The 13571-nt window shown below is 54.5% G+C and overlaps 1 protein-coding gene across 3 annotated transcripts; it reads right to left on the reverse strand.

The window, feature by feature from the left end:
- Positions 1 to 1396: 1396 nt before the first annotated feature.
- HYOU1 (hypoxia up-regulated 1) lies at positions 1397 to 13027 on the reverse strand. Of its 3 annotated transcripts, none has more exons than XM_040258128.1 (26): positions 12958 to 13027; positions 11879 to 11975; positions 11541 to 11634; positions 11272 to 11350; positions 10968 to 11122; positions 10768 to 10844; positions 10151 to 10332; positions 9796 to 9911; positions 8529 to 8721; positions 8180 to 8314; positions 7942 to 8024; positions 7717 to 7849; positions 7368 to 7555; positions 6985 to 7123; positions 6401 to 6461; positions 6186 to 6265; positions 5493 to 5678; positions 5174 to 5346; positions 5004 to 5091; positions 4760 to 4882; positions 4497 to 4630; positions 4332 to 4416; positions 3462 to 3702; positions 3322 to 3369; positions 2996 to 3049; positions 1397 to 2882 (listed from the first exon to the last, which is right to left on the reverse strand). In XM_040258128.1, the coding sequence occupies exons 2-26, from the start codon at positions 11967 to 11969 to the stop codon at positions 2812 to 2814; spliced, it is 3009 nt and encodes a 1002-aa protein (XP_040114062.1). In that variant the 5' UTR covers positions 11970 to 11975; positions 12958 to 13027; the 3' UTR covers positions 1397 to 2811. The 3 variants fall into 3 exon arrangements, with proteins under 3 accessions (XP_040114062.1, XP_040114064.1, XP_040114063.1); XM_040258130.1 differs by lacking the exon at positions 12958 to 13027 and adding an exon at positions 12820 to 12954 and having other exon boundaries at positions 2996 to 3046; positions 11879 to 11976; XM_040258129.1 differs by lacking the exon at positions 12958 to 13027 and adding an exon at positions 12820 to 12954 and having other exon boundaries at positions 11879 to 11976.
- Positions 13028 to 13571: the final 544 nt, after the last annotated feature.

Consider the following 13571-nt stretch of genomic DNA (forward strand, 5'->3'; position numbering starts at 1 on the left):
AATATATTACAAATTGCTAATAACATGGTTATGATGTTAACTTTAAATATATACATAATTACATACTCAAATGAATGGAAAACTTAAAACCTGAACACAGATGTTTAAAGCAGCTTTATTCATAATTGCCAAAATTTGAAAAAGCAACCCAGATGTCCGTTAGTAGGTGAATGTTTAAATCATGATACATCTGGACAATGCAATACTAGTCAGCGCTAAAAAGACACTGTCAAGCCACGAAAAGACAATGAGGAACCTTAATGCATATTACTAAGTGAAAGGAACCAACCTGAAAACAACACTACATACTGTAGGAATCCCAACGACATGACATTTTGGAAAGGGCAAAACTATGGAAACAGTAAAAAGACCTGTGGTGGCCAGGAGTTATAGTGGGGAGGGAGGGATGAATCTGCAGGGCACAGAGGATTTTTAGGATGATGAGTACTCTATATATAATGATGCAATGTGATAGATCACAGATCGTAATAGTTATTATAACAGTTCATAGAGCGTAACAAACCACCTGCTCCGGTGTGGGATGTTGATACTGGGGTTGGCTGTGCATGTATGGGGCCAGAGGGTACATGGGAACTCTGTGTACTTTCTGCTTAATTTTGCTGTGAACCTAACTGCCCTTAAAAAGTCTGTTGGGGAAAAAAAAAAAGCTCCAGGCTCAAAACTTGTCTGACTTGTTCAAGCTTTATAGAAAAACACAACCTTCATGGTCATTTCTTATTCAACTGCTTAGACACATAAATGATTGACTACAGTGACTTTCCCTTGGTGAAACATGGCTTCATCGCAACCAATGAACCACCAAATCAACTGTTCTACATATGATGAAGCTGCAGCAACACATTCTTGCCAGGATAACAAGAGAAGGGTTACAGGGTCAGCGTTACATTCAAACTTAGCTGAGCCTCTCAATAGCTCTGATTCCTTGGACCTTTCAACCTCTTTGAACTGCTGCTATTTCTTATTTGTAAAATGAGACTGTTACCCTAAAAATGGTTATTGTCTAAAAATACCTCAAATATTATCTAAAAATACCTGGTCCAAATAATGTCAGAGGAAAAATAAAACAATTTTGTTTTCATGAAGAAAAATTACATGCATGAATCTCAACTAAGTTCAAAATGTTAATAATGTTTTGGTGGTAGTATTATAGGTAATTTTGTTATTCCATTTTTTACCTTCTAAATTTGCCATAATAAACATGCATTATTTACATGCATATTATCTTTTGGCCATCCCATGTGGCATGTGGAACTTGCCCAGCTAGGCACTGAACCCGTGCTCCCAGCGCGCGAAGCACAGAATCTTAACCACTGAACTACCAGGGAAGTCCTAGAAATAAACACATAAAAAAAAAAAAAAATCACAGCACAAAAACTGTAGAAAAGAATATTTTATTGAAACAGTTTCTCAATTAACAATGGAGCAAAGTACAATTTGACTCAAATCTGTCCAACCAGCCTCAACTGCTAGTGAAACAATTCAAACATAAAGGACAGGATAGGACCCTTAGGGCACATTTCTGCCAATGTGGCAAAAAAAAAAAGAAAGAAAAAAAAGACAAGAGACAGATACAACCAGGCTCCCCCATGCCCTGGGAGTGGGGGTGGCAGCCCTGGCTCCTGCTACAGATGGGACCCTGGGGGGTGGACTGCCCAACATCCACGTGGTGGGTAAAGGGCCCCCATCCCAGCAGAGCAATGCACTACAGAAAGGCCAGCCTGTACCCTCTTCCTTTGCCCACAAGGCCTGCCTCCAAGAGCGCGAGATGGCAGTTCTACATTCACACCACACTCTCTCCTGCCCCCAGGGTCTTGGGACAAGGGGCTCACAGTAGAAAGCACATTTTGGTCAGCCCAGGGGGCCAGGGGGTGAGGGAAAGGCTCTGAGAGGGCAGAACAACAGGGAGAGAAGGGGGGCAGAAGTCCGACGGCCATGGAGTACCAGGCTACCGGAAGATGCAGATTTCAACAGCCACTTGCAGAATGCTGGCACCCTGCACCAGCCACTCACACGCCCTTCCTGGCCCAGAGTCTACAGGCTGGGGAGCTACAGTGCTCTTACACATCTCACTCCCTCGAGAGGAGGCTGGATTATCTTCTTCACTTTCTCCCTGCCTACTCTGGCCACTGGGGTTGTACGTGTGGGTGGGGGTCGATCTCGAGTGACTTAGGCAGTCCAGATGGACGGGCTCTGGCCAAGAGGCAGAGGACTGTCCAACTTGCAAGAGGAAGGCAAGGAGACCCACAGTGGGGAGGCATGGGAATGGGGATTTTTAGGGGAAAAAACCTTGGAGGAGGCAAAAGTACAGACAGGAGCTCAGAAACCAAACCGGGAAAGCAAGGTTCTTCAGACACTGGCCTGTGTGGTATAGATCTCGTGGTGGAAAAGGGAGGGAAGGACAACCAGAAAAGCCTGGAGACCCTCTAACCACCCAGGACACCCTTCCCACTAGCAGGCCTGTCAGCCAACCACTGATGGCCATGCTCTCACCTACCCACAGGCGAAGAATTAAGACATAATAGTGATTTTTCCCAAACTAGGACCTGGATGGGTAGGGAACCAGTGGGTGGGGTTGGGGAACAGAACGATTTCGATTTGAACCACAGAACTATTCCAGAAGGAACCAGTAAGCCGTCCCTTCCATCCCCTTCTCCGCACCTCCAGTCGCAGGTGAGAGAAGAGGAACTGAAGCCTCTGGGGTGATGGGGAACTAACCCTCCCCCAGTCCTTGGTGTTTAATAAATAGAGGTGGTGAGAGAAGGGGGCGGGGATGAGTGGGGAACTGGGAGGTTATAGTTCATCATTCTTCAAAGTTCCTTTCTGTCCTGTCGGCTGTTCCGGGTGTTCCTTCTGTTCAGATTCTGGGAGGAATTGGAGCAAGAGAGCAAAGGATGGAGGGAGGTGAGATGGAGGGAACAGGCCCAGCTCAGGGCAGGCACTGGCCCCCAGCACAGCCCGCCACCTCCACCCTCACCTGCTGTGGGACCCCCTAACTCCAGAGGCTCAGAGTCTGCTGCTTCAGGTCCTGCTTTGCGGAAAGAATAGGTCAGTGTCTGCAAGAGGGAGGAAGGGGCTAACACAGGGGTTGGCAAACTTTTTCCAGCAAGAGCCAGACAGTGAATGTCAGTATTTTAGGATCTGTGGGCCACGCTTGGTCTATTCTGTTTTTGGAAATAACCATCTACAAGATATAAAGGCTATTCAAAGCTCCAGGGCTGTCCAGAGAGAGGCTGTCCTGCTAGTCTGCCGACCCCTCGGGCTAAGTGATGCCCACGTTTCCCATCTGCTTCCCCAGCTCACCCGTCTCTTTCTCAGGTTCTGGGATGGGCTTCGTGTCTTCAGTCTGGCCTGGAGGGAAACCAGGAGGAAAAGGTAGTCCCCAGAAGGAAGGGAAAGCTTCCTCCTGCCCAGTGATGCCTGAACCAGTCCCCTGGCCTCACCTGGGGGAGGGATGACCTTCTCACTCTGGTCACTGGCACTGGCATTGAGAGGAGCCTCTGCCCGGGTCCCGTTCTTGTCTCGGGGCCGGGGCCGGGGCTTGGCAAACTTGGCCTTATTGAGCAGATACTGCACCTCGCGGTCCAGGGCTGCCATCTTGGCCTCGATGTCTTTCGAGAGCAACACGGGCTTCTCTGTGGCGGGAAGCTTGGCCTGCTCAGCCACGGTTGCGTTCTTCCAGGCCTGTGGGCGAGGTCAGGACAGGCTTGGAGCCAGCAGATGCCTCTGTCCCAGACGAAACACACCCCAACCAACCTCTGGCTCTTCCCCTCAGACCTCAAATCACTGCCCGTCACTGTCAGCCCCAGAAACAAACAGATACCTCAGGATGGCCTTTGAGGCTCTCCACAAGGGACTGCCAAACTGCCTATTTCTGGCTTCCGTCCTATTTCTATGGACTAACCACAGTTGAATCTCTTATTTTCCTCCTTATTTCAACCGCTTTGGTGCTCTGGTTCAACAAACAGCCCCCACATCCAGAACAGCTTCTGCATCTCACAACAAGTCATTCTCACCTCCCCAAACCCTGCCCCAATTTCTGCATGCAGTTCAAGCCCCAGCTCCTCAGAGCAGCTCTCTCTGACCCTGCGGGGATGGGCTCCACTACCCCTCTAATCGACGACTCATGCCTATGACCTGGTCTGGGACTGATCAGACGTGATCTCAAATGCAGCCATCTTTTGTCTTTCCAATGAGCTGCCAAGCCAGGAGGCAACGACTGCTGAGTCTCCATTTCTCTGCATCTCCCCCACTGCCAAGGACGGCCTACCTTGCCAGGTAAGCCTCCAATTATGTATTTATATGGGGATTACCCAGGTCTCATTGATGATTTTCTCTAACGTTGTCATCTCCACTTCAGTGAAGATCTGGTCCATCTCTGGGATGAGCCTGGCGCCCCTACAGTCAGAGAGGAGAGAGTCAGCCCAGGAGGGATGGGGTGGGACTGAGTGGGGAAGAAGAGCAGAGGGGCCACTCACTTGAGGAACATGCTGGAATGATTGAGGAGATTATCCAGGGCAGACAGCCGTTCGGGCCACTTCTTGCGTTCTTCCACTCGAAAAAACAGCCCATGGCACAGCTTCCGTAGCTCAGCCAGCTTCTCCTTCAACATCTGACAGACGTGGGGGTGGGAGAGGGCAGAGGGGTTAGGGGACGACAGCCTTGCATCCTTCTCTATGACCTCACGCCCCAGCTCTTTCCTTTCCCCATCCTGCCCACCACGTCCTGGGAGCCCTCTCACCGCTGTGGTGGCCCCAAAGCCCTCATCCTCCAGCCAAGTGGACGTGGCACTGAGCTTCCCAGAGATGTCCTCACGTTGCTCCTCTGTCGATACTTCCTGGTACTCGGGCTGGTACAGCTTGTCCTGGGGAGGTGCACCAGAGCGCAAGTGTGCAGCAGGCCCCTGGGGCAAGGCTCTTGGGGCAGGACCCTCCTCCCAACTTCGTCCCTTGTCCTGAGGCAGGCCTGTGTCCCAGCCTACCAACCTGGGTCTCAAAGATGAAGGCTTCCAAGCTGTTGGCTGCTTTCTCCCGTTCCTGCTTCTGCAGGTCCCGGAGTGTCAGGTCCTGGAGTCTGTGGCCGAGGGGCAGCAGGCGTGAGGGGTGCCACTACACACCCTATGCCCACCCTCTGCACGCTCGCAGCCTTTACTCACTTCTGGGCCGAGCGGGCCAGCTGGTCCTCGGGCAAGTCAGGCAGGTCCAGGACGACCAGCTCCACCCCGATCTCCTCCACCATCCTCTGCTTCCGGGCTGGTTTCTGCTTCTTTTCTTCCTCCGGGGCTGGAGGGGCACCCTCAGACCCCGCCTCCCCCTTCTCACTTGGCTTCTGTGGGGAAGAGACGAGGCTGTCAGGGAAAGCATCAGCCCTCCTCACCTCCACAGGCGGGGATGGCTCTGGGGACAGGAAGCACAGCAGGCGCCTGTCCCATCAGCTTCAGGGTCCAGGCCGACTTCACTATGCCGAGAGCTCACCTGGGCCTCGGGCTTGTCCCCGCCATCTTTCTCTGTGGCCTTTTCTCCCTCAGGCGCTGCAGCCCCCTTAGCCTCAGGGGGTGGGGGCGAAGAGGTGTCCTCCGCTGGGGCCTCAGCTTCCTCCTTGAGCTCCGCTTGCTCTCCAGGCTCGTCCTTGCTCCCCTCAACAGGCCCTTCCTCCTCCTCCTGGAAACAAGCAGACACACCCTCTGAGGAGTCATCAGCAAGGCCTGTGGATCAGGACTGGCTCCGCTTTGAAGGGCTCACTGCCTATCACACAGCTTGGGGGAGACAGAGGACCACTGTATGGAAATGGGCAATGGGCGTCTGGACTGAGGCAGTCTAGCTGGAGAAAGGAAAAATGTCTGAAGGTGACAGTGAGCCTTGGGATGGCTCAGAGTCCAGAGAAGGGTGTGGTGAACCCAGCTGGGGCTAAGAGGAAAGAAAGAAAGAAAGTCTCAGGCGTGTCCAACTCTTTGCGACCCCATGGACTGTAGAAACTAGGCTCCTCTGTCCATGGAGTTCTTCAGGCAAGAATACTAGAGTGGGTTCCCATACCCTTCTCCACAGGCTAAGAGGAGGTGGGGCCTATCACATCCTGAGAAGCTGGGATCAACACCCAACCCCCAGTCCGCTGCTGCCGCCTGGTCCCATGCACCGTCCTCCGTGCTCCCGACTCCAGCCTGGCCTTACCTGGACTGCGTCAGTACCATTCTCTTTCGTGCCTGGTGTGCCGCCACCTCCAAACAGGCTGGAGATGGTGTTGCCAAGTTCTAGAAAGAGGAAAACCCAAAGACTTAAAAAGCACCACAGAAGTGACTCCACCCCCAACCCTAAGGGCAAGGCTTGCCCACCTCTCTGGAAGGCACACAAGGACACTCTCACACGCATGCACTTGCTCATCTTACTGGTCAGAGTAGATTCCTCTTCTGGGCTGTCCTCCACCAGTGTCTCAAACACAGACTCCACCTGAAAACAGGGATCCGAGGTGAAGACAAGCACATGCTAACCCACCTTTTCTCCACAAACATCCTGCCTGGCGGGTTCCTGTTTAGGCACAACCATGTGACTTCCAGCTGTGCTAGCCTGTCCTCTCCCCTGCCTCCTCCAAGGGCTCCTGGATGGAGTCTCCTCCACCCCAGTTGATTACAAGCCCTCTGAGGAGGAGACTGGAGCTTCCCCCTCCTCACCCTCACACTCCTCCACTCAACAGAATAGGCCATGATTGCCCACAGTATGTTCTAAAAGATACAAATTCCCTGAACTGTTGTTAATAAGCAGGTTTCTCAGCCATCCTAGACCCTGAAAATTACAACGTCCGTGAGCACTCACAGGCTCTGAGATGGCCCACACCAGATTCCTTGTTTAGCTCAAGATTTATCCAACTCCCAAACCCATTTTATTGACCATGTTTGAATACTACAAGGAGCTGCTGTGGAAGAGGCTGGTGGCGCCTGGGCCCCGCCTGGCACACGGGGCCTCCTGCTCTCACCCTGTCCAGGCTGAGCACGCCACTCTCATCCAGGTTGAAGTGAGCCTTGATGCCCTTGGACTCGTAGTCAGGATACTTCTTGAAGCTCTCACCCACACCTTTTAGCTTCACTGTGGTCAGATTCTGGGAGCCAAATACCCTGGGTGGGGAGGAGAAAGCTGTTCAGGGGAGGCCCCCACAAGCCTGCCTCCAAGCTCTAGTCTACACAGCCTCCGGGTATGAGACACGGGGCCCCCCCCCCAGGACACCCTCGGGATGGAAGCACCTCCCAGAGGAGAAGCTCAGCCCAAACCCAAGCCCAAGCCCACAGGCTGCTTCCCCTGTGTCACTTGCAGACCCCACCCCTCCCTCCCTCAAGTCCCCATCTGGCCCCACCCCCTCACCGAAGATCCTCAGGCCCCAGGAAGCCCAGGTCACCGTAGTTGATGTGGAAGTTGAAGTCATGGCTGTAGCGGTTAAAGGTGATGACTTTGCGTTGAGGGTAGGGTCCCATGCGAGAGAAGAGGATGCGCTTATTGTGCTTCAGGCTGCGGACCCCAGTCTCCTCCTCCACCTCCCTCGTGAACTCCACCTACATGGCAGGAGAGGGGAGGTCCCGTGGAGAAGCAGAGCAGGGTCTGGGATGGGGAATGCCGATGGCAGAAAGACAGAGGGACAGGCTCGAGCAGACAGTGGAGATGGCCCTGGGGGAAGTACAGGGAGCCTTCCACCCCAGCACACAGGCTTACTTACCAGGATGGGGTAGATCACCGCATCCCGGACGACAAAAGGTTTCACCTTGAAGGCTTTACTGAGTGCGGCCGCCTGGTACACAGCCCCCATGGCGGCGGCTTCATCGGCATTGATGTTCTTCCCCAGCTCTTCCCTGTGAACGTCCCAAGGCTCAGGACCACCCATCTGCAGCCTGGCCTGGCCCCCCTCCCCTCAGCCCTCCTGCTGCTCAGGCCCCACACTCACTTGCCCACAGCCTTCAGCAGCACCTCCTGCACTTTGGGGACACGAGTGGCCCCGCCCACCAGGATCACCTGCTCAATCTCATCCTGCAGGGGGGAGAAAGCGGGGGATGGGTCAATTCCGAGGTCACCCTCCTCCTCAGCACAGACTCTTCTCTGACTTCTTCCCTCCTCCCTGCCACCTCTTCACTTTCCATCCCATCTGTCTCCCCGCCACGCCCACCTCGATGACCCTGCCTCACCAGTTTCATCTCTGCACTCTGCAGCGCCTGCTGCACAGGCCCAGGGACCCGCTCAAACAAGTCTGCACATAACTCTTCAAACTCTGCTCGAGTCACTTTTGCCTTGAAATCCACATCATCCATCAGGCCCTCGATCTGGGAAAGGAACAGGAAGGTCAGAGCACTCACCTGGGTCCTGCTCTCTGGGTGGGTGGGTGAGACACCAAGGGAACAGGATGCTGGGAGGCAGGCAGGAAGCATGGGAACAAGGGATGGGCCACCCCGAAATGGAGCTCAGGGTGGCAGGGTCCTCCACCCTCTGGGCAGGGGGGCAAGGAATCTTTGCCCTCAAGCAGCCACGTGTGAGCACCTGGGCCACGTGGTCGGCATTGGCGCTCAGAACGGTCTTCAGTCGATTGGCCTCACGCAGCAGCTTGGCCATGGCACGAGGGTTCTCTCGCACGTCCTTTGCTCTCTGACCCTTGCGCTGCTCGTTGAAAAGCCCAGCCAGGTGCTCACGCAGGCGGAGCTCCATCTCCAGGCCCCCCAGGGTACGGTCAAACCTGTGCAAGAAAGGGAAGAGGGACAAGTGTGAGGAACACACGGGGTCCCTTCATCCACACAGGAACTTGGCTCTCACCTACACGGCTAACACCTCTCAGTAACAGTCTATCTGGCCATTTATTCAACTGTAACTACTACGCATCAAATTAGGTATTTGTCTCTGGAAATACAACTGTAAAAAGGAAAATAAAAGACAGGGTCCCTGCTATCAGTTTATAATTGAGCAATCAACCACACTGTGAAATTTTAGCAATCCTCTGTGTTATAATAGAGAGACGGATGATGCCACTAGAACATACGTAAGTGAAATTTCAGCTATTTAGAGATGTCTGGGAAAGTTCGTTGAAGAGGGATGCTGGAGCTAAAACTTTAAGATGAGTTGGAGTTAACGAGGTGAAGAAGAGAGGAAAGAACAGTCTAGGCAGAGGGTGAGGTGTGAGAGAACAAGAGTGTGTTAAGTTCAATGGAGGGCAAAGACGGCTGGAGCTCAGGGTCAGAGCCAAGCTGGAGTTGTCAGGGCACATACAGGTGGCTTTATAAGCCAAAACAAAGGTGTGGAGCCACTGAAGGGTTTCTAAAGAAATGAGATACAGACAGGTTTGAAAAGAACCCTCTGGCTGAAATGTGGAAAAAGAACTGGAGGGAGGCCACACCAGCAGCAGTGAGACATGCTATTCTGCAGGTGAGAGGTGGCAGCAGTTCAGACTCATGTGGAAGTGGAAAAGGTAGACAGAAAAGAATGGGTTCATGAAATAACATCACATCAGCAATAAGGAAACCAAAGATGCCAAGAACAAAGACATAGTTGAAGCTCACACTCCTCATAGGGCCTATGGCCTGATGGATTTCCTCAGAAGCAGCTTGGGACATTCATTGCCCTCAACCTTCCCAAACTATCTCTCCGTATCTCCATCTACCTCATGCTCTTTGGGAGAGGTATCCTACAAAGATTGATGCTTTAGCCAGGAGAGTACTCCTGCAGGGAGCAGGAAAGTGAGGCAGCTGACCCTCCAAGAAGAAACCCGGACCCAAGGGTAGCTCAGCAAGCAGCCGGCCTCGCAGTACCCACTTACCCCACGCCCCGGATCTGCAGCTGGGGCTGCATCCCCGAATCCTTAGTCTTCACTGTCTGGTAGGTCACGATGGTGCACACAGTGCTGCCTGAGCCCATGTCATAGAACATGATATTCTGCAGAGACATCAAGGCCACTGTCACAAGAACCTAACACAACTCCAGGGTGCCTGCCTGCCTGCCTCCAAAGGGCTGCACTGAATGAAAGCCCAACAGCTCCAAAAGGAGCTGAGAGGGGGCTACTGCCACATTTGTCAAGGGCCAGAATGCAAATAAGATGCAAATCAAGCCAAGTGGCTTCCATCATCAGACTCAGCCACCCTGCCAGGCCAGTCGGCAGCTCCTCCCTGGCTCACCTGGGCAGTGCTGTTGATATCTTTCCTGCGGAAGACACCGTAGCTGAGGGCAGTGGCGGTGTTGTCATTGATGAGCTGCAGCACCTTGAGGCCAGCCATTCGTGCAGCCTGCAGCACGGCTCGGCGCTCAGCCTGATTGAAGAAGGCTGGCACAGTGATCACTGCATCCTTGATGGGCTGCTCTACAGGGGACAACAGAACAGGGTTCCCACCAGCTCCACACCTTAGATGGGGGTTTCTCAGTCTCAGCACAGCTGACATTTGGGGCTAGATAGTGTTTTTTTTTCTCGGCCGCACCACAGAGCACGTGGGATCTTCATTCCCCAACCAGGGATTGAATCTGTGTCCCCTGCAATGGAAGCTCAGGGTTTTAACCACCAGACCAGCAGGACAGTCCCTGGGCCAGATAATTCTTTGTTCTGGGGGCAGAGGTGAGCAGTCTAGGACGTTTGGCAGCGCCCCTGGCTTCTGTTCGGTAGATGACAGTGGCTGCAGCTCCCTAGTCGTGACACCAAATATGTCATCAGATATTACTAAGTGTTCCTGGGGACTCAGACCTGCCTTCGTTCCAGTCTCCAGGGAACGTGGCTGCCACTGGCTCCACCTTGGCCACCCACCTGCAAAATCTTCAGCCAGAGACCGGGAGTAGTTGAGAAGCATGCTGAGGACCTCCTCCGGCGAGAACTGCAGCTGCCTGGGGGAGGGGGATGGTTAGTGGAGAGGAAAGCCCAGCGTCCACGCAAGGACAGTGGTGAACACATGTTGACAGGGATCTCACCAGGCCCTCTGAGCCCATCTTCCCCAGCAGGGCACTCACGGGCTAATTTGGAAGTACACAGTCTGCCTCTGTGGGTCGAAGCCCAGCTCATGCTCAGGGAAACGAGCTTTGTAAAGGGCTACATGGGGGTTATTCTCCTGCTTCCCCAGGAGGTGCTGGAAGTAACGCAGCGTTGCCTTTGGGTTCTTGATGGCCTGAGAAGAGGTAAAGAAAGAGCAGAGTGTTGACTCCCAAACCTGCCATCACCTACCTACCTCGGAGATCGATCAGGGAGCAGACTTTGGAGTCTGCCATCGCCTCTCCTGCCCACTGCTTCTGGGAAGCGGGTGGGCTGCGAGCTCACCATGCTGGCCGCACTGTCGCCAAAGAATCGTTCATTTTCTTTCAGGGTCACAGTCACTGGGGTTTTCCTCCGGGACTCCCTGAGGAAAAGACACACTGGGGCCATGTGCCTATGGCACGGCGTGTTCTCAGGAGCCTCAACACCCCCACGTACATACAACACCCCACAATCATGCAGACACAAAGTCTGTTGAGGCCACTACCAAGAACACACTTGGGCCTGGGGTGCGGACCCTCTTTTCCCCAACCGACCCTGGGGGCCGCCCTCACTTGTTCAAGACAATCTCCATGGGTACTCCAGGTTTGACGATGGCCACCTTCATGGACTCGCTGCCCAGGTCCACAGACATCACTGCCAGTGTGTCTGAAGGGGAAACAGATCTGTCAATTTAGCCCCTCTTTCCCTGCCTTCCTGAGGCCCCACTAATCAAAGCATTCCGCTTTCCACGGAGAAGGGAAGACAGCAGCAGACAAACAAAAACGTCTGGGTCTGGCAACCTAAGAGCCGAAAGGTTTCCCATTCACCAGCCTCATTACCCCTGCCCGCCACATATCATCCATCATTCACTCATTTATATTTCTTTTGACGCCTCTGCTGGGGTACATACCGCTCAATGCCAACAGGTCTGCCAAGAGCACAGTCATCAAGGCCCAACAGGCTAGCCACCTCGGCCTCTGCCTTCTGACTGTGGCTGCCATTGTGTCCCTAGGAGAGGAGAAAAACAACACTTGTAACTGGATTCCCTGAGTGAAGGAGGGGAGAACCTCATCCAGAATAGAGAAGCTTTAAAATTCATACTTACTCCATCCTCATCCAGGGCAGGATAGGCTACATCCCCTCCCCTCCCTTCTAATGAGAACCAAGCACTCTCACCATCTTCAGAAGTGACCACAGGAAGGCCCAGGTGAACCACCGGGTATCCAAGCCTTTGGCCACCACATCCCTAAACAGTGATGGTAACAGGCCAGGAGGACGGAGGCCAAGGCCTTCCGCCCACTGCACAGGCAGCTCTACGGGCGCACCCCAGCACTGTCCCTGCTGTCACACACCTGGGGTGCCGCCAGGGATCCCCGCTCAGGACTAGACTACCTCCCTACACCTGGAGCTCCTCCGCTGGCGCGGAAAGCCTGGCCGGGCCTGGACGGGAACTGAGAGATAGTGACGCTGGAGGAGGCAGGGATGGAAAAAGGGCACGTCTCGTCCTCAGCATCCCTTCGGGTTGTCCCGCCCGCTCCCCTTCTCCATCCCATCCCGGCCCCACTGCCTACACACAGCCGCTGTGCCTGGAACGATAAGGTTCCGCGCAGAGAAGGCAGCGAGTATTCCGAATTCACCTAAGCCTCACCTGCCAAAGACGGTGGCTCCCACTCCCGGAAACGGGTCCCAGCCCACCTCTAAGGCATGAGAACACCCCGGAGACCGAGCCGCGGGGCCAAGCGTACCGGCGTCCGTGCGGCCCTCACTCCCGCTACTGACCCGCCCCCGGAGCTAGCACGTTGCCTCCTCTAAGGGGTGGCCGGTTTCCATCGCCATCCCCACCCCCGCTACCTCTTGCCTCCGCTCCCGTGACCCCAGCTCTGGGACAAACGCAGCTCCGAATAAACCCACGAGGCCAGCAGCGCGCCCCCCAAACCTGCGCCCTCCACAACTCCCCTCTGCTTGCAAACTGTTACATTAGCCACCAACCTCTCAGCGGCGTCTCGCGCACCAGCCGGCCCCGGACGCGGCGTGCGCTCATTGGAGCCTCCGCCGCCCGGCCCTGCGCCGCAGGCCTGGCCCCGCCCCCACCGCCGCGGCGCGCTTCCCTATTGGGCCACGTCCTAGGCCCACCCCCCTCCTCCGTCTCCGGCCACCGCCGCGAAGGCGAAGGAGAGGCCAGTCAATCAGTTGGAGGAAAACCGCCGATCCCGGCCGCCGATTGGTCCACGTCACGCGCGGCCCAGCGTCCATCCCGGTGCGCTCGAGGGACCTTTCCGGCCGCGGCCCTGAAGGTCTGATTGCCCCGGTCTGGAGTGGCCGGTGCCTGGAGCGAGTCGGCAAACGGGTAGTCCAGCACTCGAGCCTCTTCTGGTCATCTGGGAGCCCCGTCCGAGGAGCAGGCATCCTTGCATCCCTGAGGCAACCACGCGGAAGAGGTGCTAGCTTGCTGGTCGGTATTGAACTGCCCTAGGCTTTGGCTGGAAATCAGAGAACGACTGCTTAGTCCACCTTAACCCCCGCTTTATTTCTTTGCGGAAACTAAAGCCACCAAGAGAGATGTTCGCTGATGAGTCGGAGATAACGCTTGTATTAGTGGCAGA

This window comes from Oryx dammah, unplaced genomic scaffold, assembly GCF_014754425.2.
Source record: "Oryx dammah isolate SB20612 unplaced genomic scaffold, SCBI_Odam_1.1 HiC_scaffold_17, whole genome shotgun sequence".
NCBI lineage: Eukaryota > Metazoa > Chordata > Mammalia > Artiodactyla > Bovidae > Oryx > Oryx dammah.